This window comes from Solea solea, chromosome 5 (assembly GCF_958295425.1).
Source record: "Solea solea chromosome 5, fSolSol10.1, whole genome shotgun sequence".
Classification (NCBI taxonomy): domain Eukaryota; kingdom Metazoa; phylum Chordata; class Actinopteri; order Pleuronectiformes; family Soleidae; genus Solea; species Solea solea.
The window spans coordinates 20,860,028-20,887,782 of record NC_081138.1 but is presented as its reverse complement, the minus strand read 5'-3'; the positions used below and the strand labels follow the sequence as shown (position 1 = coordinate 20,887,782).

General features: G+C 40.6%; 1 protein-coding gene and 2 long non-coding RNA genes across 6 annotated transcripts in view; 2 read left to right on the top strand and 1 right to left on the bottom strand.

The window, feature by feature from the left end:
• LOC131459762 (carbohydrate sulfotransferase 8-like) overlaps positions 1 to 27,755 on the bottom strand; it is a 123,346-nt gene that overhangs the window by 4,643 nt on the left and 90,948 nt on the right. For all 3 annotated transcript variants that reach the window (XM_058629853.1, XM_058629855.1, XM_058629854.1), the window contains one exon: positions 1,006 to 1,043. In XM_058629853.1, the coding sequence (XP_058485836.1) occupies positions 1,006 to 1,043 (38 nt within the window). The remainder of the gene's footprint in view (positions 1 to 1,005; positions 1,044 to 27,755) is intronic.
• Positions 320 to 14,327, top strand: LOC131459767 (uncharacterized). Its single transcript, XR_009240282.1, has 4 exons — positions 320 to 392; positions 2,764 to 2,825; positions 13,771 to 13,900; positions 14,021 to 14,327. It is a non-coding gene; the product is annotated as an uncharacterized LOC131459767 (long non-coding RNA).
• LOC131459766 (uncharacterized) overlaps positions 15,941 to 27,755 on the top strand; it is a 42,882-nt gene continuing 31,067 nt past the window's right edge. The window contains exons 1-2 of one of the 2 annotated variants that reach the window (XR_009240280.1): positions 15,941 to 16,302; positions 24,369 to 24,474. This is a non-coding gene — a long non-coding RNA (uncharacterized LOC131459766). The remainder of the gene's footprint in view (positions 16,303 to 24,368; positions 24,475 to 27,755) is intronic. The other variant, XR_009240281.1, reaches the window with a different exon arrangement.

The window sequence follows — 27,755 nt, the reverse complement described above, 5'->3', positions numbered from 1 at the left end:
TACACCTTCAGCAAAAGGCTGAATGTGTTCAAGCACATGTCTAATAAACACTTAATGGGGGAGTCTAAATTAGAATCATCTACTGCTTGATTATCATCAGGCGATGCTGAAGGCAATTTTGCTTTCTGATATTTTATTTCAATTACATCCTGTAATGACACCATAAAGGCAATGGACTGGATGTGTAATTCTAATATTACAACAGACAAGGTGATGAGACCAGCATGAATCTTCAGGCTCATCCCCCTCCCCTCCTGACTGACTGACTTAAACTGCCATATTATTTCATCTGCAGGGACATGTGGAGGGAAAGAGGAGGGAGTGGTTCATCCCTGTCAGTTTGATGAGCATTGCGAGCATGGGACAGCGATCTATATCCCGTGACATATACAGTAAGTGTCACGTCCTTAAGAGCTTGCGCTTGCGCTGATGGAGGACTGTCATCTGCGCTGATGATCACGGCGGAGACGAGAGCAAACAGGGGTCAGGTGCTGCCTGTCTGACGCACAGAGATCCAGTTTATAGATTTGGCCTAATTCAGAGTCCTCTGTTAATGCCTTTATAATGAGACGCGGACATTTAGGACATCTTTTAGCCCAACTTTCGTTTTCACCAGGGTGATGGCAACATTTTTGTTGAGTTAACTGTCGGGAAACACAGGGAAGGACATCCAAATGTAAATTACAAAAGAGATGGATAATCATAGTTAGCCATTGTTGTCCCAACTGAAGTGATCTGCATGACAGGCGTTCACAAATGCATATCCAAACAATGCATGTAAAAAAAATTATAATAATAATAATTAAAATGTGATCAGACTCTGGGGAACCTGAGACCATTTACTCACTAAAGTAGTCTTGGTTGAATGCACTGTGTGAGGTCAGCCTCTTCACCAAGATTCTATCAGACATGCTGAGCGCTACATGGCTGACAATCACTTCCTTTTCAAGTAGATAACAGGGGGAGCTGTGTTTGTGTTTTGGGAGATATAAAGTAAACAAGTACCTCTGTGGACTGCTGCGGTGTGATTCCGAGCATCGCGCCTGGGGAGAGAGAGAAGATAAAAGTGACATGAAAATCAGCACTTTAGTAAACAACGTACAATTTTTGTCCTTGTGCCTTAAATGCATCAGAGGCTCTTCTCACTGAAGGCTTCCTATCACTTAGCCTGTCAACTGTTGATAGCCAAAACACCATGACTGCTTGAGTACTTGAGTTACTGTAATGAGCTGCCACAAGCATGGGAAGTTGGTACACGAGTTGTGCGATGAGAAAGGCAGAGAGAAGCGGTGAAAATGCATTTGTGGGCAAAAGAAAGAAAGAAAGAAAGAAAGTTTGACAAATATGTAGCACGCAAAGGTGCAGTTTGCTGAATTGAGGGCAGCAGCAGAGTGATGGAGACACAGATCGGTGTTGTGGCAGCCCAGGAGACAGGTGCTCGGTGTAAGGCAGATGTGCGGCAGCAGGACAGGCGACATGTTTAGTGGTCTGTCTCCAGCTGGACATCTCCTATTCTATGCCCCCCCCACATCCCGCTGATGTGTTATCAGGCTGACAGCTCTGAGTGGGGCTGCATGGCTGCTGATGGGGGAAGCGAAGACACCTCTGCCTGAGTGGGCTGTCACTTCCAATTTGAGGGTGGAAGTGATAGGAACCTGCACACGGGGTTAGGAGGGAGGGCTGTTGATGCAGGCCACAACCTTCCCTAAGTGATGAGATCTGTAGAGCTTTATCTCACACGGGGAATAGAATGTGTTGCCAAAATGGTATGTTGTTTTAGATTAGTATGCTCAAGAAAGCTCGGTGTTGCTGTCTGGCTCTGTATCTTAATTCTTGTCAACCAGACGCTGGAGCAAGAAGGGAAAAAGAAGTTGCAATTGGTCTACGGAGGTTGGTGTGTAACATGTTCTTGTCTTGTTTGGGTGCTGCTGCGCCATTTGATCGCCCAACATACAATATTCATTAATTGACTACCACTGTGTCCTCCACATAAGGGCCACAGGGAGCTGAAGCCAATCCCAGGTGACATGGGACAAAAGGCGAAGTACACTCCAAAATCCAACAACAGCAGAGTGAAAAAGCCTTGATTGTGTCAATCATTTGAACGTGTGACAGAATTCAAGAGAAAACGTACCAAGCAATGTGTTTTTTTTTTATTGAATTAAGTTCTTTAAGTAAGTCAATTGAAAACCATGACATTGACATTGTTTATACAATGTGCCGCACGGCACTGTGACAATACTGTCTTGTTAAAGTTGCTGTGAAAATGATTCTGACATGGCACAATTTGATTTTATTAAACCAGTCTTATAAACCTGTTACAGAGTCATTTTAATTCAGCTCTAAAATGGGCAATAGTCTCAGGAGCCGAAATTACATTTCATGTGAGGAACATTTCTCCATGATAGCATGTAATATAACAACATAATCCAAATTTCAATGGGATTTGTAAACATCATTTATCTCTTTAGTATCTCTTTGGTTGAGGGTAATAGTTGCTGTTTCATCGCAATTTCACACTCAGTCAATTCCGTTCAGCATAACTACGCTATTGATTTTTACTGCTGTGCAGTGAAACATAAATCGTGAGACGGAGGTTTCATCCCGTGCGGTGAGGAGAATTCATCCTTGAAATCCCATGTAGAAGCACAAGGGTTTCCCAAATTTATTTGAATAAAATAAACTAAAAAAAAAAAAAAAATGGTGTAGAAGTATTGAAGCTTTGCTGGAAACAGATTGTTTTTGTATGTTTGCTCCTAACAGCGAGATTGAGGGTGAACATATCTGGAAATTCTACAACGAGAGGAACCTGCTCACCAATAAAGGTGAGGTTCTTTTTATCCACTTATAATAGAACAGAACCAGACAAAGCATATCTTCCTCCACCCAACTTAGTTTGTGCCATGCAACCTTTCCATTACATTCCTTGCATTACATTCCTTGCATTCCCCTCTCTAAGGGTATTAGAGGTTATACTCGAGTTAGCGTTAAAGAACAAAGGTATGACGCAGTAAGCTATGATTCATTGAGGTTCCAACCTGTTGTGGTAAGAGAAAAAAAAAGTGAAGTGGACAAGTCAGTGATCAATGAGGTTCAAGACAATGCAAACTGTTAATCCTATTAATCAGATTATATTGTTAGAGGTAACATGTACTGTATTATTTTGTGGTGGATAAAGAGCTGGACTTACAGTACTTACTCAATTATTGTATTAAAGTGAAATTGACTTTTTTGGCCTTTTCGCAGATGTAATTTGTGACGCTGTTACAATGTGCATTTAGGTGCAGAATGAATACTTTTACATGGGTATTCATTATTCTAAAGCACCAGAAACTGACTCCTTCTACATTTGGCCACTCGGGGGCAGTGGAAGCAAGTTGCAAAGAAAACACTGACATACAGCTTGATGGCTCTAAACACTCCATCCACCATTGCAAAGATCCGTTGCCAATGCAGGGAGTGGTGGCCACATATCTTCCTGAGTTGGTGCGTTGGCCGACAGTCAAACGACAGCTAGATCAGGACAGCTGATGTGACCAATAGTTACTAAGCACAACTATTAGAGGTGCTGAGATAACTGGTCATTCACTGGAATATCCGTGTTGTCTTCCTGATACAGTGAAGCAACATGTTGCCTAAAAAGGTCATGACCGAGGTCCTTTCTGTGTATCTCTCTGTGTACTCCGGCTTTCTCCCATTATCCAAAAACATGCAGATTATGTCAAGAGGACAATCTAAAATAGACCGCAGGTGAGATGCAGTCTAGGATAGAGTTATTAGTGACATCCATGAATTACACAGTGTCTGTAACAGCAGCTATGGGCTCCTTTGACTGGGAAACCGACTGTAAATCACCAGGTATGTGTTCTGTCATCAGTTGAAAATCAAGTGGGGAAAAAAAAGACCACCAATTTATCTACACACAACGTAAATAACACATGCTTTGGCTCATAATTGTCTGTGGCAGAGCACAGGCTGAGCATACAGATACTGCATCAACATTCAGTGAGATCAAAAACTGAGCCCGGTGGAAGATGAAGTTATGATGAGAGGCCGTGGTGCTCAATTAACACCTCGGCAGTGCAGCAGCATCATCACTTCTTCCACACTTATTTTGTGGGGTCTACAGTAGTGAGTATACTATAAAACATAGGTTTTTACCGACAACATGAAGTAGGGTTCCCACTGCAGGTTTAAGAGTGGCAAGGTTGTGGTATTGTTCCAGTAAAGCTAATTAAAGGAATACTTCACTGATTTGCATTTAGCTTTGTATCACTAGAATAGGGGTAGTATTTTTGAAAAATTGGGCTTCCCAACCTCAGTTTCTCCTGAGTTGAGAAATGTCTTCATTCTTTTCTTTGACACTTGGTCCTGTTAGCGTAATTGTTAGCAAAGATGGCGGACACTGTTTACATTCTGGGAATGAGTGGGTCTAAAAAGTGTGGAATAAGTGTTGCAGTTTCAAGCCTCGGAACAAGTGTCACTGGTGGGCACGTAAAAAAAAAGAAGAAAGAATGAAGATATTTCTCAACTCAGGGGAAAATAAGGTTGGGAAGCACAATTTACTACCAACTACAAAATACTACCCCTATTCTAGTAATACAAAGCTAAATGCAAATCGGTGAAGTATTACTTTAACCTGTGAAAGCATTTTTTTTATCTCCATACAATGTGTTATTTTAAAACTGCATACATGTTTCCTGGATGTGTTCCAATATAAAAAAATGACACAGTATGGCTAATAAAGCATTGCTAAAAGACTTTTGCACAGTACTATGTATATATATATAGTATATATGTATATGTATATATGGATAGATGGATAGATAGATAGCCAGATAGATAGATAGATAGATAGATAGATGAATAGATAGACACGTGTATATATATCATCAAATCTTCAAATTTTCTTCCCCTGCTGGTAACACTGCACAGATATAAAGTCACTCAAAGCAGGTATCAAATGTGACACTGATTACTGTTATGGCAATTCATTTTGACAAGAAATATTATTCTCAGCGTTGATCCTACTCGGGATACATTCAAGGTTAGGAGATGCAAAGACTTGCCAGGGCAGATTTCCATGGAAACAGAGAGTCAGAGAGCTGGATGTGTGGGTGTGGTGGGAGGTGACTTGTTTTCCTATCACTTCACTATATCAGAGGATGGGGCCCGGCAACTTGCATGAGGAGGGATTTGTAAACAAAATGCTACCTGTCATCTCTGCCAGCCGTGAGCCTGAGGTTAAGTGAATCATCTCAGCCAGGACAAGGTGCAGGAGTCGTTAATTGGCATATATCTCACTCGAGATGCTGCAGCAGCACTCTTGACCAAGGCGCTGCATGGGCACACACTGCAGTACTACTGCTGTCAACCACTCCCTTGCCGATGACAGGGGGAAGTTATTGGGAAACAAAAAAAGACCACAATTTAAGTGGAGTTTTTGTTGTGTTGTCAAGATAAAAGATTTGTGCATTCAAATCTGCGGGAGGAGCTACTGAATGATTTCCTGGGGCTTGCAGAAGCACTGCAAGATAAAGAAAAAAAGAGGATTTCAGCAGAGATGATGATGACACGAGAGGAGTGATATGCTCTGATGTTGCTGTAGCCTGAATTCTGAGTCGACTGTTCAAAGAGGGAGAGACAACAGACGTACTGTGAAGAGAGCCATGGTACTGAGAAACTTTACAGATGGCTGTGTGTAGTCACATAGGTGTAGGCATTCATCTTAGAGTCATATTTTCCATGTACAATAATAGAGTGATTCAATACAGTATATGCTCACAGGCCTCCACTATCGAATATCAACCCTTTTAGCCATCTATGGCTATCATAATGTACTTTAATTTATTTCATTTTTAAATCATATACAGGTAGATATATTGTATATTTAAATCCCGATCTAATAATCAATAGCCACATGCTGTCAGTAAAGAGGCACTCATCTTAATCTTCCCTGAAAGCTGTAAAATAAAAAATAGGGCAAGTAGAAATAACTTAATGTTCAAACTTGAGTTAATACACACTGATAAATCAAAAACCACGCCAAGACACACGGAAGAGAGCAAGGATTGATCAACGCACTCTTTTCCTCTATAGATAAGAGCATACCAACTGTCTGTAAATATTCATCCTTCTCATTACCTTTGGTGTGACCCGTCATAAAATCAATAATGCCCAGTTGCCTTTCTCTCTCCTTTCTTTCACCTTAGGGTCTCACAAACAAAGGAAATGCTTGTCAGTCCTCCTCACACAACAGAAACCCATGTCCGCGAGAGAGGGAGCTCATTTGCAAGCAGCAATTAATTACGTGTCAAATGAGCCTAATCCCAAATCTGCGGTACCCCATCACAACCCATGCATGCGCACACACGCGGTTGCATACAGGCAAACTCCACACGGGAAGGCCCTCGGGATCCAAGCCAGTGACCCTCATTGTTGTGAGGCAACAATGCGAGCCACTGCAACACTACTGTCTGATCCACTGACTTTTCATCCAAATGCAAAACAAGTGCCTAATAATTTCACATGCTGCTCTGTGGGTGCTTGTGCCCCCCCCCCCCCCCCCCCCCACTGTTTTCTTGAAATAACCTCCTCTAACAACTGTGTCAGTGTCACCACTCAGTGTTCTGGGACTTTTACACGCCGCCCCTCCTGCTGATAAGGAACTCACATAATACACTAACGTATTAGTGGATAAAAACACAGCAAATGAAAACTTGCATACTCAGCGCGTTACACTGCTACAAAAGGTTGAGGACGGTCATTGCTTACCCTATGGATTGTGAACAGCTCCCGGTGCTGAAATGAGGGCTAAATTTAGCTGAGGCGACAGAGATACATGTAACGACATGGTTTCTGTATCATTCACAAAAAACGAATGGTGTTATTAGTGAGAGGGAGATTGTACGGAAAGGACACTTTTTTTTGTAATGCAGCTCTTTTTATTATCCACCATATATTTTTCATTGATTTGGAAGCAACTTCTTTTTTTTTTTTATTATTATTTAGATTAAAGTCACGTCTTTTTATCTTGACCTGCTGTTGCATCGGCGGCGCGCTGAGGTGCTGTGATCAGGTGCTGCTAGATCTTCATTAAGCCTCCGTGCTCCCATGTTCACCTCTATTTGCAGTGTGATTGGGAACAGGAACTGGGCCTGTCATTGTTTACCCTGTCCTCTTATTTGAGTCACGTTCTCTTACACACCCCTTGTTTTCCCGTTTGAGCACTACTGATTACAGCGGGGAATGATGAGTCCAGACATGTGAGAAAAACTCAGGGACTGTGGCTGAATACTAAGCGATGTATAGACTGGTAGCGCAGCAGCTTCAGAATTAACACTTGATGTGAAGAACATTGTATAGTCTTATTTTCCATTGAAGATTCAAAATGACAATTAAGAACCATCATCATTTCAATTTCAAAGACTAGACCAGCATAGCCCATATCTTTCCAACAAGACACTTTGTTAGACAGCATTTTGAACTATGTTAGTTTAATTATGACTTTTAATATCAGGCTGTAGAATTCTAATTTTATTTGTCAACACTAGCTAAAAGAGACCCCTCCTAAATTACCATTCTTTTATTTGGATTAAAAAACCAGAACGTTTGATCAAAGCAAGGGAACTCTAGGCTTGTGATTGACTGTATCGTGTGATATTTTTAACACTTACCAGTGTGTCAGTTAGACAAGCTGAGGCGTCTCTTCTGCAGTCTAGCAATTCATTCTCTTCAGTTTCGGCTCAATGTGCAGGCTGAATATTAAATCAGGTCAACAGACACAGTAATCGGACTCAAATACAAGATGCCTTAATCCATGTGCAGTGGACGCATACAAATGCCGCAGAACTCGCCCCCCCCCAGTAAAGATATCCATTTCAGGTTAATAGATGATTGAAAGTACCCTAAGCCTCATTGACATTGCAGTGTTAATAGTGTGGTTGATTGATTAGCTGTCCTGCATTACAAGGTGCGCAGAACAGAACGTGGCTTCACTCCTTCAAACATCTTTATATCTTGGTCAGTGGGCTCTCCAGCAAAATAATAAACCACCACCACACAGTTAACACAATATGCTGAGCAAGGTTTTTTTTTTTACTTCTAATAAAGCTAATAATGGAAATAAAGACGCTGAAATAATTTTTTTTTTTGTTAAACCGAGGCCTCTTGTCACTTAGCGCTCGGGCTCTGACAAGCATTGAAGTGTGTGTGTGAACATCTGAACAGAGCAGCATTTACTCAGCCTCTCTACAGCTCTGTGCTAATGAGAGTTGTGAATGTGTGTCTGTGAACACTGCAAAAGGGGGGAAGGGGGGAAGGGGGGTGAGTGAACACTGAGTGACACTCCCGTAAGCCTGAAATAACTTACATGCGTCAGGCGGCAGGTGCCCCACGGTACCCAGAGTGGAGGTGTCATTTAAGAAACCCGGCTTGTTTTTCCTGCAGCTTACAGCACATGCTGCTCACTGCCAGTTATTCATCCATCGTCTGCCACTTTAGCCTCCACATGAGGGTCTATTCCCGGCTAACACGGGGTGAAAGGCTGGGTATACACTCTGAAGAGGTCGCCAGTTCATCGCAAGGGGGCCGACATACAGAGACGGACAGTCGTCCACTCTCACATTCACACCTACGGTCAATTTCGGAGTGTCCAATTAACCTCTGCATGTTTTTGGACTGTGGAGAACCCGCAGAAAACCCACGCACACGCAGGGTGAACATGCTAATTCCTTGACAGAAAGGCCCAAACCCGGGATATGAACCGGGAACTTTCTTGTTGCGAGGCAACTGCTGCTCGCCGAGTGTTGATTTTTAACTAGAAAAAAAAAATCCTTGGCAAAATGTCTTGGATCCCACGGGTCTTTCCGTGGTCTGATAACCTGGCTGCAGCATTTCAAATTCTCACTGAGCCCCAAGGTCTTCTTCGTTCTGCTATCTCAGACTACTTATGTCTCCCTGTCAGAGGAAATGCCAGAGAGGTGCAGCGAGAGCCATGCTGCACTACCAGCGCTGCTTAATTGACAGTGAGCCGAGAGGATGCAGAATAATTGGAATAGCATTTGCGTGTCATTGTGACACTGATGGAGGGAGTTCAACATTTAATGTGTTGGGAAATCGGAGGGAGTGCAAGTTGAAGATACCTAGAATAGATTTGCCAAGGTGCCTCGCTAAAACAGTAGTTGGCTAATCAGACAAACTAAGCATCTGACCTTTTGTCAGAGCTGGTTGCGTCCGAGGCTTTGGGAGAGCAGACTGGAGTGAAACAAATGATGATTTTGGCAAAACAATGTTGGCCCGAGTCGGGGCTTTCTGGACCTAACTCAGTGGGGCGGATGCATTTAGAGACAACAGGGTGATAGGTCTGACAGCTTTTGCAGGGTGAGTTTTCAGACAGCTCCTCTTTATATTATCAGCCTGTGAAAAATAAAAAGTGAAACCAGCCAGTATTTTTTTTTTTGTCTGAAGTGTTGTGGTCCAACAGCAGCAACCGAAATCAAAAAGCATGACAAAATATATTACTTGCTGCTTTCACAGAACTTTTTTAATTGGTTCTTTTCACCAAACCAAGCCTATGTAACTTCAAAGCCATGTGAAAGGAGTGCATCTCCCTGTAAGCTGATGACATTATGTGCAAAAACATCAGCACAAATCTCTATAAAACACTTCATTGTTAACCATTTTTAACACAATTTGGACAAGCAGAGGCTGCCATGCTGAAGAGATGTGAGATACAGTAATTGTTCGTCGGCCAATGATGGTCAGAGAGGTCTATGGGGACAGCCAAATAATCCAGTATTCATCGAGACACAGACAGTGCAACCACTGGCCCCTGACTCTTGCTCGGCAGCCAGTGAGGATGACTTTTTGTTCCTCCTGTTCTGCTGTCACACTGGCCACTGTTGCTAGTCTCAGAATTGGAGAGCAGCACAGAGTAATGAGCAAGATTACCAAGGGAGACAGGCAGGAATAGTAAGGTATCAAAGGAAATCCAGTCAGTAAGGAATATCCAGACAGCACTGCCGTTCCTTTATTCATCGCCTGTGAGCAGAGCGTGACTCAGCTCACTCTCCTAAAGTCAAACCCTGTCATTATCCATTATTGCATTTCTGCCTCGCCGGGGACCACCCACTGCTGCTGGCACATGTGAGTAGATGCATTCATGTTTGTGTGAGTGCGCAGGGCCACCGTATCATCATCATATGCAAGTGTATGGTACGTTGTAGCCATGTGGACGTGTGTTTGTGTATAACAGTCATTGTGTACATACATTTATCCTTGTGGTAGACAGGTCTGTTGTAGTTGTAGTAGCTGTGTTCCTGGTTTATGACCTGGTTAAGCTCTGTGAGTGTAACACAACCTCTATTGAGCCTCTATTAAGATTCAAACAGAGGAAATCTATACAAAATATTTTCCTGAGCTTTGAGAAGATGGCCTTGCGTGTATGTATGTTGTCATGCCTAGTTGTTGGTGACTCTTTAATTGCAATTGTACATGTAGGGAGTCCAAATGATGGGATAATTAGGGATAATTAGGGATAATCAACTAATATGACACTGGTATAACACAACAAGCCAGAACAGGAAGCACAACTACAAAATAAAACAGCAAACAAGGACAACTAAAAAAAACAAGGTAAAGAAAACAGAACAACAACTAGAACTAGAGTAATCCAGGGGTCAGGACAAAGTGGACCAAAAATAGGGGACACAACATTTAGCTTCCTACTGCAAATGTACAGTATCTAATTGTAATTGTGGACATTGAAATACTGTACCTTGCTGTTTGTCTGAAGACATTTCAAAAGAGAAGCTTTTTTGCTGAAACACTTTGCTTGTCAGTGACTCAGTGTAGGCCAAGGCCTTTCTGAGTTTGTCTGCAAGTGATCTGTCTTACAATTCTTCTTTCAATAAAAAATGACACATTTGGTTTTAGGTAGCAGTCCAATCCGTCATTGCCACTGTTAAGACACAGACACAGTGCTGCTTTCTCTCACCAGTGTCACACTGTGTGCACTTTCAGACATCTGCAGTTTTTCCAAGCCCTATACAGAGGAAAACTTTAAGAAAACCTAAAGTCTGCAAGATAACTGTCCCACTTCTTATACAAGATCATACGCATTGCTGTGGTGCTATGATTTTACGGTTTGACAGTGCAAGGCCTTGGGCATTGCTCCTCTTCTCCCTCCACCCAGCTGTGTTCTCTAAAGGAGGGCAGTCAACAAGCCAGAACAAGCCCATCCAGCAGAGATCCAGATAAGATGGACAGAAAGGTAGAAGGGGACGTGTGCATTGGTGCATGTGTGTGCATCTGTGTGTATGTGGGAGAGAAACTGTGTGAATGAGAGTGGGAGGGCCTGTCAGAAGAAGACACGGGAACACTGGAGGAAGGCGGTGCTGCAACCTGCAGTCACAAGGGATAAACTATAGCAGCCAATGCCGACACAACTTCAAACCGAAGGCGGCTACGTTCTTATTAATGCGTTACTGTTCCTTTTGTGTGAGTTATTCTTCAAATGCACACTGACCGTGTATCACCAGCTGTATTTGCTTAAACTGAAATACTCTGCTTGTCCAATAATGCTTTCCTGCATTTCCTTCCACATTAACATGAAACCTCAAAATTCTGTTCAGTGCCCTAGCGTGACTAACCGTATCAGAACATACAGACGCTTTCATTTGCTATGATATATGACCAGGGTTTCGTTTCCCAAAGTGGTTTTCCAAGATGACTCTCGCTCTCAGAACCATTTGAAAAAAAACGTCAATCATGACAAATCTGTGCATCTTATACCATTCTGAATATTTTTCACAGAAATGGCACAGACAATAACATCTAAATCAATAACAATAATAAAAAAGAAGTTGCATGATATTTTAATAAATTGCAAGAAAAAAGGCTGACATTTCTTTTTAGCATATTCATTTAGGGACTCATCTGTGGGTCCCGATCCAGTCTCTGGGAATGACTGACAATGAAAACAGCAAAAACTCCCAACTACGTCTGCCTATGAGACAGAACTGACACCATAAGTTAAGAACCACTGGTACGGCAGCTTTAAAGGCGGAGTTATAGAAAAACCTAAACAATAATATAATACAAGAAGTGATGTTACTTTTACTTGTAAATCAATTGTTACCTTTTTCCATGAGTAACACGGGACACAGGCGTTTGTTTGTTTGTTTTTAAATCAGTGTGCACCTCCTGTCAAATGCTTTAGATCTCTTCATACTCTATGTTTCTCCTCAGGCACAGTCAAGGTCAGTAATAGTGAGAAGGTTTAGGATGGATTAAAACAAACAAAACATTGCAAATATAACAGCATAATTAAGACTCAAATTTAAGATCATCATAAAGAATACACAAAGAAGACGCGCTGTGACTCTAAAACACGAGACAGTGAGTGGCTCCTTTGTCGTATCTGACTGTTTTGCGTTAGATTGAGAAATGTGTGTCCACTGATGAATTGCTCCGAGTGCAAACACTGTAACACTACAGCAATTACCTTGAATGTTGACTTTTGGTGTGCTGGAGTAGCCAACCAAGTGTGACAACAGAACAAGTGTTTAAATCGATTTGAGGGAGTTTAGAAACCCTTAGTTTTAAAGATCTTATCTGAGACAGGGGACGTGTTCATTCAGTTACCATAATGGTAATTTATAATTACACAAGACAGATCAGGTATACACAACCACCCCTGGTTTCTGTCCCTATCCCCTTCCCTTCCCCCTCCTTTCGCTCCTCTCTCCTACCCCAGCCGGTCGAGGCAGATGGCCGTACACTTTGAGTCTGGTTCAGAGATTTCTTGCTTGTTCCGCGATACATGTTTGTGTCTGTAAACACACAAAGTTTGAACAGGTTCACATTTAAGTCTTCTTATGTTTTCTTTTTAAAATTCCACCCACACTTTTGGAATATATCATGCTCAGAGGCAGAAAAGAAAGTGGCAAAAGATTCAACTTTAAAATGCAAAACCACTCTGCAGCGGCATCGCTGACCAAACTCTGAAGACTGAGGGGTTCGTGATGTGATGAGCATTAATGTACTTCCTGTTTCTTAAAGCACTCGCCGAACAACAGAATTCACTTAGAAGCGGTGTGTGTGTCGTGTATTAAGAGACACTGCAGTGTCCACACACACACACACACACACACACTCTAATGAAAATGGAGACATAATGCATCCTTTACACTCACTTAGAGCATGTAATGTTAATGTACACAATGAATAGGGCCATGAAGGGAAATGGCAATCAGCCAGGAAGAACTGGTCTCAGACTCGTATCGGAGACTAATTTACTGAAAGTGGTGCTTGCTACTACAAAATTGAGTACTATATAGTGAGTTGGTACTAAAAAGAACCCTTTGCACTGTGTTTGGCTTAAGTCTCTCAGAATCAATGAGAGAGAGAGAGAGATATGTTTATTTATAACACGACTGTAGACATCCTAGAGGTGATGAGCTCCTGTCATCTTAAAACAATAGCCACGTTGTCACTAGATGGTGTCACTACCTTGTAGAGGCAAACACAGCCTCTACAAGGTTTGGCTCTACAAACTAGTGACTTGTTAAGCAGTTGCTTTCAGTGTAACTGAATCATTAGAATCAGTTAATTAAAAAGATTTGTTCTACTCTTACTGAAATGCACTTCTGTTGCTAAATACAACAGACCCCTCTTTAGAATGATGAGATTTTAGAACCTTTCCCTGGTAATGGTTGGAGATTAACCCACGTTTTTAGGATTGTTAAATCTTTTTTAACTGATCTACAGTGCGGCATTGTTCGGCTTGATTCTTGTGTCGGACGTCGCGCTCATGCCTCTTCCTGTGACGACACTGATCAATCAGTGGCCGGCAGTCTGAAGACGTCACTCAGCTCGCTTGGAACGTCGCCCTGAGCAGGTACTAAAAAAAGTTGTGACACACTAGTGGAAAAAGGGGCTCATGTAGCCTCTCCAACATTGTTATTGTGTTGATGATGCTGACCTAAAAGTTTAAACTTGCTGTATTTTATCATCGCAGTGGAAGAAGCTACTCCTTGCCCCTGCTGTGGCTGCTTGCCTTTATGGCTTTTGTCTTGGCTTGTAGCGTGTGACTGTGCTGCCAAACTTGGCGGGTTTTCAGCCCTCAGTGGTTAAATCAACTGACAGCTCTGATGTTGCGTGAAAAGCAGGTTCTACTGATGAGGGCTGCGGATGGGTGGAATTTTGGCAACAGGACTGTGAAGACATACCAGCTCTATGGGAGCTCCGTGTTATTCAATGGCGTTCACTTTGAACTCAGTGCATGAAATCAACACATGCATCAATAAATCATGTCTCACCACAAAGTCCCATGGTTTCCATCACTCTGACTTTTTGTGATTTTGAGAAAGTTTGCACTACATTTGGATGGAAACTTGACTGATGACTTCTCTAGAGAACCTCTTTCAAGTTAAACATCCAAACATTACAGGGAATAAAAAATAGGGATGCAAAGGTGATTACTATTCAAAACGAGGTTTTGGATAAATTATACTTAACCCCCCATACATTTAAAGTTCACTTAATGTTGCTCACACATCAGATTGAGCTTCACATCTGTGTATCGGGGAAGCAACTTGTCACACTACGAAAGACATTAATCTCTCCTGTGCATCAGTACAGCGAGTTGTCCATGGCAGCTGAATGTGAACAACAGAGTGGCGATGACATCCACTACTGGGACGACGAGCTGTCAGTCAGGTGATTGACAGACCTGTATGGGGACTCACAACAACTGAGAGCTAAAATGAAATGACAGATTGCTCATATGACGAAGAGAAGAAACAAAGCCAAGTGCCTTGCCAGCCAACCTGCCTAATGATGACGGCCAACAAACCACAAACCAGGATACACACACTGCACATAGATCCGCCCTGCGTCATGCCAACACAGCATTATTAACTACAGCCACTTAAAACCTTATTACAGCCTCAGCTCGTGGGTACGCCTGATGGCTCGGGGGTCCATCCTGGAAGGGATTGGCCCAGTGATGAATAAATGAAGCACATTTTACCAAAAATAGTACTGCGCTACATTAATTCCAGACAGGAAAGGAAGAAGTGGAAGAGCAGCTAAACCACAGCCACAATCAGTTTCCATTTGAATTGTGTAGGTTTCCCTGTTTGGAGAGGTTTTAGATCCCGATTTGACACTGCAGCTCATTATTACAATTACTATTAACGTTGTTTTCATTATCCTCATCCATCGCTTATCTACAGCTTGTCCTTTTCTGAGGTTCGCATGAGGAGTGGGAACCATTCCCAGATGGCGTTGGGGCGAGAGGAGTGTTGGACGAGATGATGACGATGATAGTGATGATGAATATTGTTATTAAGGATGTAATTCTCAAACGCACAACCGTTCCTGGTCTCTATCTCTCCACTATTTCTCTCCTGTCGTCTCCTTTCCTCCCACCTCTCCTTCACCAATTATTTTATTCAAAGGAAGTAACACATTGCTGACTACATATTATGTCAGTGAGTGTCAGCAAAAGCTGGACCTCAGGTGTCACTAATTGCATCCCCTTCTCCAATCTTGTTTTCTCTTAATTTACGTTGGTTCATCATATTGACAAAGACAAGGAAATGACTGTCCCTTGAGTTTACCATGACCTATAGCTGAAGTGTTTTTAAAAAAACTTTTAATTATAAATGAATGTCTACATTGGCGAATGAGTTCACATAATTGTAGCCCCTATTTAAAAAAAACAAAAAACAACAACAACTTGGGCATAGTTACTAATTTGGTTATGAGAAGGTAAAATGTAAACAGGTGCATTAATAAATAAATTATTAATATTTACAGATAGGTTTAGGGTATAAAGTGAGGAAAATATGCCTTTAATCTTGGATATAGCATTTCATTGGTTAGGTGTAACCTGCAGTAACTGGTTGCAGACATGGAGGAGACCAGTAGAGGGCGGGGTTGGATAAGCAGAAGGTAGAGAGACGAAAAAAAGAGGAGAGCGCGGTTGGTCTAGAAGCCACGTAATGAAGTGGTAACGAAGCTGTTAATTGTTGAAGAGTTTTAAGAAACACGAGAAGTTTAATTGTGAATAAGTTATGGAGTGTGAGTGAAGTGAGTCTGAGCCAAGTTGAAGTCCACGGGGAGTTGCTGACGCCAGGAGGACGCTATCGCTAAGCTAAGTAAGCTAACATGGAGCGCTGTCATAGTGTGAGGGAGGACGGTTGGAGTTTTCTGGATGGGGACATCGCCTTCGTTGTTCTTTCGTTATCATCGTTTGGATTACCTGCCGTTGGGATGGGACCGAGACTGAAACCGGTAAGTTAACCTTTCTAGTTATTCAGCTGCACCGCACCCAGCCTGCAACGTTTTTTCATGTTTAAGTTTTACAGTAATTGCACAGTACCAATCAATTAAGTTATTTGTGTTTTACACAAAGTAAACAGTAGAATAACACCTTGTTTTGGAGACAACCTACCTGTTAACATTCAAACATTACGAATATAATTGAGATTTGTATTTTTCCTAAAACCCTTCGGTAAATGTCATACATTTTCATCATTCGTTTTACAGGGTTATGTGGGGTCAGTTATTTCAAAGGAAGGTATATTGAATGTGAAAATGTGTTAAAAGTTAATGTGATGATATGATAATATGATTGTCTTAAGTTGAACCCAAAAAAAAACCAGGTTAACCTTTGTGGTATCTACCCTGTAAAAAATACAACCCTCCCGTTTATGCAGGCTTGGGTCTGGCACAAGGAGTACACTTGATGTGACCCCTGTGGCTGGGGTCAGTTTAGAGTGTCTAATTAACAATAAGCAATGGGAATTGGATACCTTGCACAGGGGAACCCCAGCCCTTGACCTGGCAGGAATTCAAACAGGCAACCCTTTGGCCACAAGCCAAGTTCGCTTTCCTCTTGGCTGCCCCAGCTCTGCCACTTAATTTAAAATTCCTAAAGCTGAGGAAGCATAGAAGATGAACAGAGAGCGAGAAGCAGACTCCTGCTGTGAGGCTGCATGCAAGACTGGCGGAGAAAAAGGGAGAGAAGGGTAAAACCAGCACTGTGGCACTATGGTATTATACTGCTACCAAAATTGTGGAAATTTTGCTTCCCTATGTGTTTGTTGGACAGGTGTTTTGATATGGGAGCATTTACCTTTATATTTTGTACAAACTCTGACCAACTGTGACGTTTACCTGAGTTGGTCCTTTCAGAGCAGAGAATATTTTTCATTTGAAACCTGGGTTAAACAAGCAAAATGTTGTGTGGCAGAGTTATATTAAGCATTAAAGTAGTTACAAATCAAATATTTGTTTTTGAAAAAAGAAAAATAGCGCCATCACCTTTTTATACATTATGGTCCTGCAACATGTGTATTACATCAGATGTGTATCAACTGGGGGCTGTGAGAATATGTTGGAATATGGGTGGAAGCTGTAGCAGCTGTGCTGTAATAGGACCATAAAACACTTGTGTCCTCATCTTCACACTATATAATAGTATAGGCTCACCTAACGCAACAGCAGAGGAGGTTCAGTGTCACCTTTAACAGCATTTCCCAATGGTACACATGTGATAGTGTTTGAGACTCAATTAACAACCTGGGGACCAAATGTAAGCAAATGATTGTTACAGTCATTAGCTCACTGTTACCTCACTGTTAGCTCACTGTTGAGTACAGGCCCATAGGGTGTCCTTCTGTCAGACAGAGGCCCAATAATCCCCAAGCAGCATTGTATACGAAACGTGGAAGGCATCGTTCGTCACTGCGGCACAGCCCAATTCAAATCTTACAGCTTAGGAGAAGCAGTGCTATGTGGAGTTGCTCTGGTTAAAAACAGGCACATAATGCAGTTTTACAGTTTTCACTACAGACTGGTGTCACGGTTATCTCAGTTCAACAACAAAGATTCTTGAAAAACTTCCAGTTAGACACTTTCACTGAAAATAATAAGGGTCATCCAGATCAAGTATGCAACTGGAATATTTATTAACCTAAAAAAAAGCATTTGATACGATTGACCATAATATACCACTAGAAAAAATATGGAGTCAGAGAGGTGGCTTTTGATCAAAAACAGCAATTTGTTCAAGTGGATTAGTATAAGTCATTGTGTCTCAACATTACCTGTGCTGTGTTGTTTCATATACAGTAAATGCTTAGAAGTGCGTTTTTTTTTTTGCTGATGACACAAATATTTTTTGTGTCATGAGAACCTGCAAAACCTCTTGCAGGTGGTGAATATAAATAGGGAATTGCTTAAATTAAAATGTTGCTTTGACACAAATAAGCTCTCACTTAACTCGAACAAAGGAAAAATTTATGTTGCTTGGGAACTGTCAAACAAAATAATGTTCAAATTAAAAATGATAATGTGGTGATAGAGATTATGAGAACACGTTCTTATATAGAACACGGGGTTATATGAAACTCCACATAAAATATTTGAGTGTTAAGATGGCTAAAATAATCGGAATTATGGGTAAAACTATGTTTTTTCTTGAATTGTAAATCACTACACACTCTATACTCTACACCTTTATTTGAATATTTCAGTTCTAGTGTAGAAGTCCGGGTCAAGGATTCTGAAATGTCATGGATCCAGTGAAATTCAGAACAACACAGATTATGTTGAAAGCTCGAAATAACCTGTTCCCTGATAACCTTCAAAAGATGTTCCATGACGGAGAGGGACGGTATAAATTTAAAGTGTCCTTGTGTACAAGCCACTCTTAAATAAATGTGTATTTCAATCTGTGGATGTGAGGACATTAAGCAAAGCATCAGTCCTTGTTTTTGGAGAGGTACAGAAATAATGATGAGTTCAAGCAAACTGTTGAGGCTGGATTGTAAAAGGATAAGTGTTTTTGAGGAAATGTCGTAGATGTAGATGAAATGTTTGCATGTGGATATATTAAATGTTGGATTATGATTGATGTGTATGCGTGTGTGTATATTTCTATGTATAAACAGAGAGAGTCAGAGACGTAAAAATAAACAGAGAGAGAGTGCTCGTCGCATAATCACTGTCCCCCCAGCAGTCTAGGCCTACGGCAGCATAACTAAGCGATGGTTCACTTGAACCAGCCCTAACTATACGCTTTATTAAAGAGGAAAGTTTCAAGTTGAGCTTTAAACGTAGGGAGAATGTCTGCTTCCCGGACCCAAATAAGATTTAGAAGAAAGAGAAATCCATTACAATTAAAATGGAACAGAGATCTTTAAAAAACAAGAATCTTTCTGTGAAAGTAGTCAGTTTATGGAACAACCTAAAAACATGTTCTACTTGCATATGTGTGAATGAACGTATGAATGATATGGTAGATAATACCATATCATGATATTGATGTTTTTCCTTTTGTCAATGAATGAATGAATAAATGAAATAAATAAGCTCTGAAAGCTCCCATTCTACTCTTCGAGACTCTGCGAACCACAATCCTCCATTTACATTTTGGTAGTAAGGAATAATCATCTCTATGATATACTTATACATACTTTATACCTGCACCCATATGCACTCATACGTGCATTTCCTTTGTGTCCTATTTGTCTGTCCTCATTTAGCAGGGACCCATGACTCCAGATTCACATCCAGATTCTTCCTCTTCTTCTTTTTATAGTCCTACTACTACTAATAATAACAATAATAATACACTTAGTTTTATATTTATTATTACTAACATAAACAATAAGGTCCCTAATAAGACTGCATGTACTATAAGGATTGAGTCATCCTACAATAAGAAAAATCAATACAATCATTGAGAGTGGTGCTAAGATGAGGATCACAACCCTTTCAGAGTCCACACTCTGCAGACCTGAGCTCTGGAAAAGGTCAGCTCTGTTTTACTGGAGGCGGGTGAAGCTGGATATACTTCAAAACAACTGCTTTGGAGAGAGCTAGTGGAAGGGCAAATCGTACTGACCTGGCAACAAACCCCTTCATAGCTCCTATGCGGAAGCTGCTTAATATGCACACAAATGCACACAAATGCACACTCATGAGGGGGGGGGGGGGGCATCTGCTGCAACATGAATCACAGTTATAGCTCAGGATTCCTCCCACAGCTGCCTTTGTCGGATTTCTTGTAAGATCAGTCATATTAAATAGGGAAAGAAGGGAAAACTAAAGACAGCAAAGAAGGGTAACTTGAACTGCACCATTATAGTCTGTGTGTGTGTGATAGAAGCATTTTTTTGCCACATATGACATTTTACACTCCTGTTCTCTCTTAATTCTGTTCTAAAGGGCTTTTAAGAAGAGGGGTATATTGTTCTGTAACAAGATAAATGCAGCCCACAAATGCTGCTCTTTTGCTATTTCCTTCCATGCCAAGTTGAAAGGGCTTTCAGTAAATTCTAAACATTCCCATCGATAAGGAAACGCTTCCTGACATTGCCTCACCAACCACACAGGGCTGTACTGTGTGAAAGGCCACCAGTGGGGTCGAATGGTGGTTGTTTAGGGTTGGTGCCACCTTTCCCAAAACATCCACGAAAAAATGTTACTGCAATATTGAGGCCATAGTTTTTGCAAATTCATCCATGTGCCCGTGAGGAAATGTGATTAAGTGATTAAAGCAGAAAGTCAGGACTTGGACCAACACCATGCACTCAATCAATAGTCTTGAATAGTCAGCAAAAATAAATGCTCTCTTGACTGTTTAATTTAAGGTTCTGATGAATGAGGAGGCAGCAGCAGGTGCAATGTTTTGAAAGTTGTTCCACATCCTGTTTGTAATCCACTTTTCCTTACATTAATTATAATTATTATTATAACATTATTGCAACTGTATGCATGTAGTTGTAATTCGCCTCAGTTAATCAAAGTCCTCAATGTTTTCACCCTGATGCAAATTTGGAACATTGTGGCACATGCACATGGAAGTGTGTGGCAATCGTTTGCATACTACGGAAAAAAACCTGTCTGTCTCTCTCTCTCTCACACACACACATCACGTTACTCTCGTGTTCCCTATCCTCCATTACAAGCAAACAAACAGGACATTGTGTGTCTGCCAGCACAGTCACATGAACAGCACTGTTCAACTTGGTGAACAGACGTTCAAGAGGGCATGTAACATTAAAATGTAGGTGATTTGAGGGCAGTGTTGACAGATGCTCAGTGTTAATTACATACCTATTACCTGTAATGTTTCAATGTTTTAGAGCTCCCCCCCTCAATGTCTAGTAAAGTATAGGGGAGCTTGTATTCTATTCAGGGACGTTGTCCCCATATTAAGAGAGCTAATACCGCAGGGAACAGTGTGTGCTAGAGACCATGAGAACAAACAAAGCATAGATGACAGCAATTTTCCTTAAGAACAGAATAAATCCCGATATCAAAATGAAGTGTGCTCATTTCTGAGTTGAAATCCATACCATTAAATCTTAAATTCATCCGGTTTGCAGTCTGCAGATTTTAAAGGCAACAATCCGTGCACCCAAAATGAACTAGTCCTCTAGGAAAAAAAAGCATTACAATGTAACTAAATCTTCATAAACCTTTATGAAAACGACTTAAAAATAGATTTACAATTTGATGAATACATTGTCCACTAAACAGAGCCACTTTCTTCACTAAACAATTAATCAAATAAACACCAATTGCCCATTTGCCAAGTCTAGCCAGGACCACAATTTGAGATAAATTTAGATATTAGGGGAAATGAATACAAATTTAAAATGTCGTGATGAACGTGAACGCAAACCATGTGAGATTAATAAAGTGTCAAGCTCGCTGATTAATTTGAAGGCAAGGTGATTTAGCAATGTGAATGGTAACATTATCCCATTAATAAATGCCGCACAACTTGTGCAGTGATGTGGTTATTTCTTGGAATATGTAAATACTTGAATGTTGTGTCAGTTTCATAGTCTCGTGTCTCCAGAATTGTTCTTTGGGAAACTTGCTGAACGTTGTTCCAATAAAGGAACGGTGAGACACTGTGCAGCTCTACGGTGCGATTAGGCTGAGATGGATGAGTTTAGAATACCAAAATGTAGTCTGGTGCTGAAGATGGAAGGATGGAGTTCATGGGTGGGATTACTGAATGAAAACAAGTGTGATATTATACAGGACCAAACATGGGCTTGCATGCCAATATTTAAGACGTGTGTGTGTGTGTGTGAAAGCACGGGTTTTTGTTTGCGTGTCCGTGTGCTGTCTGAGAGGTAAAGTCTGTGTTATTGGGCAGGAGCACAGTGGCACTCAGCTCTGTGTGTACAGGCCAAGCAGTGGGATAGATTGCCACCACCTGCAGCTCAGCTGAGAGCTGCTGCAGAATGAGAGCTGCGAGAGAGAGGTGAGGAGGTGTGGTATTGGAGAAGAGGTGGGGTGCATAATTACATGGTGGAGTTGAGTCTCATCTCTTGGAGATAACTTGTTTTTACTGGACACGAACCGCACACACGAACACATTGTCATGTCTCCGTGACATCAGAGGACATTTTATTGACATTCATTCCCTGGAGACATTTTCCCACCCTGAAACTGTAGTAAATCAAACACGCACGGACACCTACTCATTACCCCTCCCACTTTATGTCTTTATAAAGGTCAATATTACCCACTGCCCACACACAGCAACGGATAAAAGAAAAAAAAAAAAATCATAGCTCATGTAGGCACATCTGTTTTACATATTTATGGTGGTGGTGTAATGGTGTGAAGACTGTTGTCTTGGTGCTCTTTTGGCCTGTTAACACTGTTTCAATTGTCGTCAGAATGCTGTGGCTTCTGTGTGTAAGTGCGAGGTCAGTGTCCTCACTGGGTCGTCTCAGTCTCCACATTTGAATCCAACGCAAATACATGTGCTAAAATAAAAGTACAGCAGAATTATGCAAATAAATGTGTAATTAATAAAAAAAAAACTATACTGTTACAATTTTAACAGAAATAAAAACAGACTTAATACAATTGAATCAAACATGACTAATAAAATAAAAATTCTGTGAAAATTAATGCTTAATTGGGTTTGAACAATTTTCTCAATTATTTCACATAGATATTTAAAACGGCTTGTTGATATGATAATTAAATAATGTCTTATATTTTATTATCAATATTGACAACTTCGGGATTTCATATGTCCAAAAGTGACTGACAATAATGGAAAGTCAGAACTCTGTAGTGTGTGAACTATGAACCAGCTAGTTCCCGCCTCCTCAGCACGAGCTGAGTGATAAATCTAACACACCAAGAGAGACGGGACTTAAGGCAGAACAGCCAATCATCAGCCAGTCACACCCAAAGCCGGTGTCATGTTTGAGGCAACAACAACAACAGCAGAGGGAGGGGGAGAGGAGGCAGCCGAAGCGAGCGCAGAAACAGAGCGTGTGGGTGTTGAACCCTCTCACCGGGAAAAATGTGGGTGTTAAAACACTGAAAAACTATATAAAAAAATAGTCCTGGAAATAGCGTATTTAAACGAGACATTTTAATGGAAATGAAGCAGGTTTAGGAAATGGTAACATATTTATGTTCTCATATTCTCCCAAACCTGCTTGAGGTGGAAAAAGCTTGTCAATATTAATCCCTGTGTATATTTATACACAGGGATTATTATTGACGAGCTTTTTCTGTATATAAATTATGGAAGACAAACTAGGATTCAAACTGAACTTCAGCGTTTGCTGAACCAATACATTTCCTCAAAATAAAGAAAGCACCCAGGAAGATCATGCCATTTGTATTATGAATATCCAGAGCAATATTTTATTGTTAATAAAATCCTTTGGTCCATAGACAGTGGCTCATATCCCCCAAAGAGCCATTTTAATATCCTTATAATTTAATATCCTCAGCAGGATTCATTTTTATCTCTCTGTCTGCGGCGGCTCCCTGGAACTTACATCCACTGGCAGCAAATATAGATGCAGTGCATTAAGTGACACTCCTGAATAACAATTCCATAGCAATGATAGGAGGATATATCTGTTTTTTTATTGTCCAAGTGGTTGATATTGAATCATATTATTTGCTGAGCAATTTTGCATAATAGTATTCAAAGCCAGCATAATTTTCTCCTAATACAGGGAAGGTCAACAACCCATTTAACTTAATAGGATTTTAATTCCTACCCATGTTTACATGAGACATATTTACATACCCAGAGTTTGCTTTGAATGGTGTTAACTAAGTGTCGTTTGAACAATGAGCCTGCAGCACAAATGTGCAGTCATGGTTATATTAAGATGTAAATGTGTACATCTGTAATAGGATGAGAGAGGGTTATCTTGAGGCTAAGAGTATGTGCGTGTGTTCGGGACGGTGCTGAGATGTTACATTTTTTTAGTTTCTGGATCAGAACATCTGTGTCTGAACAATCGCAATGGCTTACATGGACTTTGTCTGCTTTTGTTCTCTCTCAGCCACTTGCTTTCACCTTCATGGTCTGATATGATCCATGGTCCTCCCCACCCTGGGATTGTGGGTGTTAGAGGGAGAGCAAGACAAGTCGGGATGTTCACTTTCAAGGTGAGACACTGCCGGCAAAAACATCTGGTTTTCTTGCACTGGTCCATTTTGAGATTCTCTGTTTGTGTCTGATTTATTTGTTTCGATTTAAAGCCAGTTTTCTCAAAACGAGATTCCTCCTCACACTCAACTGCCAAAAACATTCCAGTATTATCTATGCCTTAATTAAAAAGGATTTTATTATCAGGCTATAATTCAAGATAAACACAGGTGACTTCTACAACCAGGCAATCAGCCTGCTGAAGCTACATTTGGAAAAATGTATTTTGATTTTCATCAGCAACAAGAATTACAATCTTTCATGGAGATATTTCTGTTTACATGGTTTCTGCAAGTAAATGTCACAGCTTTTACAAAAGTCCTGCTAATAAAAAAAGTAGCCTGATGGAGTTCTGACCACGAGACAAAAAATAGCATGAGAATCCTTTTTCCCTACAACACCGTGTGTACAGCTGCAGGGCGGCTTATTAAGTGATGTTTTGGAGAGAAGCTTTCAATTATTGAAAAGTGGGGAGCAGCTGAAAGATATCAATGCCAGAAATGAAAGAAAGGCTGACTGGGAATAGTTCAATACATGCGCAGTCATTCGATATCAACAGATTGACAAGTGGGATTTTTATATGAAGTATACACAAAACTTTCTTCTTTTATGACCATAATATTCACGTCAAATTAGACAAGTACCATGTGTTGATAGTTGTAAAAAAACCAAAACAGCTTTAGACCTATTTAATAAACTCACTTTTAATGATATGCCTTTTATTGGTAGTATTGCCTTATTTTCAAATTTAACTCACTTTAAACTGGAATTATGGAGAGTAAAAACCCAAATAAAGTTAAATTCTGTATTGTTAAAGATAGAGTTTGTAAAAAAAGGTCTGTAGTATAAGTGAATCAAAGAGGACAACGTATCGCCTCTGATGTAGATGAAAAGGGAGAAGCACACCTACTTTTACCACGTTTAACATAATACTACTGTTACAAACTTGTGCTGCAATTTAACCTCTAAGCACAGTGCATTTTGTGGAAAGAGGAAATATCTAACTAGTTATTGACAGTGAAACCACACACAGCTTGAACTCTTCCTTATTCTGTAGCTTGTGCGCGTCGTACCACAGAAGAGCTCTGTCTAATCAATGAGGGTTATAATCAATGATTATAGTGCTGGAGAATCATCACACACTTCCAACCTGGAGGTGGCCAGTGTTGCCTCTCTCCCCAGCGGTGCTCCTCTCAGCATTAGGGACAGTACGTAACCCTCACGTGGAGAGGATATCTCATTTAATCACACAACAGAACAATATAGAGAACTCTGCGATGACGAGCCAATCAGGTGTTCAGTCAAGCAGGCTGTGTGATACTCAATTCATATCCCAGATGCTGCACAACAGTGTCGGTCCATTAATGGGAGACAACCGCGTGTTTAGTGATTAGGTTGGGTAATGGGGAGTGACTGTCTCTGGAGGCTCTGGACAGTTCGTTGGGGTGGCGCCTGTGCAGGACACTAATCCTGTAGTAACTGCGTGTCCCATATGAGGATAAGCACCATGGACTCACCCCTCTCTTATGAAGGAGGGGATTAGAGTGAGAGAAGGTGATTCATTTCTTTCGTTTCCTGACTTTTGGCACTGTGACTGTGCTGTGGATTCTCTTGGGGGGGACAGTAAAGCCTGTATTATACTGGAGATGTGCACAAAAGTCAGCTGCTAAGGAAATAAGAGCTGCTATGAGCCTCCGCTCGCTCCAGGAGGAGATGTCTGAGCACAATTGTGAAGTCTGATTTGTCTCTATCCAGCAAAGCAAGCATGCACTGTTAGAATATTGTGTAAAATTGGATTACAGAAGTGGGTCCTCTCACCTGCTCTGACAGGAAATGCTACAGTAGTTATCATTTCCATTTTATTTGAATTTGTGGTGTGCTAAAAACACAATTCAAATTCGAAAACTTTACTTTGATTGCCAACTGAATGGGGAAAAAAAAATAATCTTGTGTATTTTAAAATAAAATTGCTGACAGTAATGATATATGCAGCATGCAAAAAAATCAATTTAGAATATTTAGAGTGAACTTTGTAGTGAAAAAAGCAGGTACCAATAATCCCATTAATAGTTTTTACTCATGTAAATATTTTAAAGCTGAAACAATAAATCGATTAATCCATTATTAATCGATTACTAAATTAATCAACAACTATTTTGATAATAATCGATTAAGCTTAATTCTTTGCTCTGGATTTGAGAACATCATCATTTCCAGGTTCCGATCAACATTTTTTAAGGTTTTCTGATATTTTATGGACCAAATGATTAATCAAGAAAATAATCGACAGATTAATCGATTATGAAAATAATCGTTAGTTGCAGCTCTGAAATATTTACATGTATACGACCAGCAGTGCTATGAATATTCTATAATCTATAGTTATAAAATAGAAAGGATACCTTACTGTATGCAAAGTTGCTGTGGTTCTGCATCCCTGTGTTTATTTTTTGGTGCATACCTGCATTCCAGTTATCCTCAGTGTGTTCAAGACCTCTGCTTATTACCTCGGCTAACCCTTCTCCTCCCTGTACAGCTGTTTTCCATCTGCTCATTAAGGCTTCATTTGCCCTTTAGGAAATGGTTTCTCTAATATTTCTTAGCAGTGAATTTATATTTTTATTTTTTTTCCCCGAGCTAGAGTCTGTCCTCAAATGGCTTGTGTGCCTGATTCTCAGCAGCAACCTTTTTAAACATTTCAGCGAATATTTTGGTGCAGTGTTAATGCCCACAATATTGCTTAATGGCTCATACTGAAATAAAACAAAAAACAGAACTAAATTGGTTGGTTGAAAGCACTAGTAAAACACTTGTAATTACTTTCCACTCTATATTTGTGGTTAATAAAATTCCCCCCCGTGTTGGGTTCAGTTTGGTACATAATGTACTAATGTCTCGTCAATTCTCTGCCAGTTACTTTAATCTTAGACAATTTGAAATGCAAATGACGTACAAATCGGAAGCGTATGCCGAGACAGACATTTTTGGGGTGATTAAAATTTAATCTAGAGCTGTCGGAGGAGGCCTTGGCATTCCAAACATTTGGCTGAGCCTTCCTTGAGGTGTGCTTTTAACTGAATCTTAACCCTGAGATAGCACTAATATCTATATGAATGGATAAACAATAACAATCAGAAATATGTCCCAAAATATGACTCAATAAAAACCAAAGTGGGGCAAAAGAGAATAAAAGAGAGTGTAAAAGAGAATAATGGTCCACTTTGGTCCAGCTCTCTCTAAA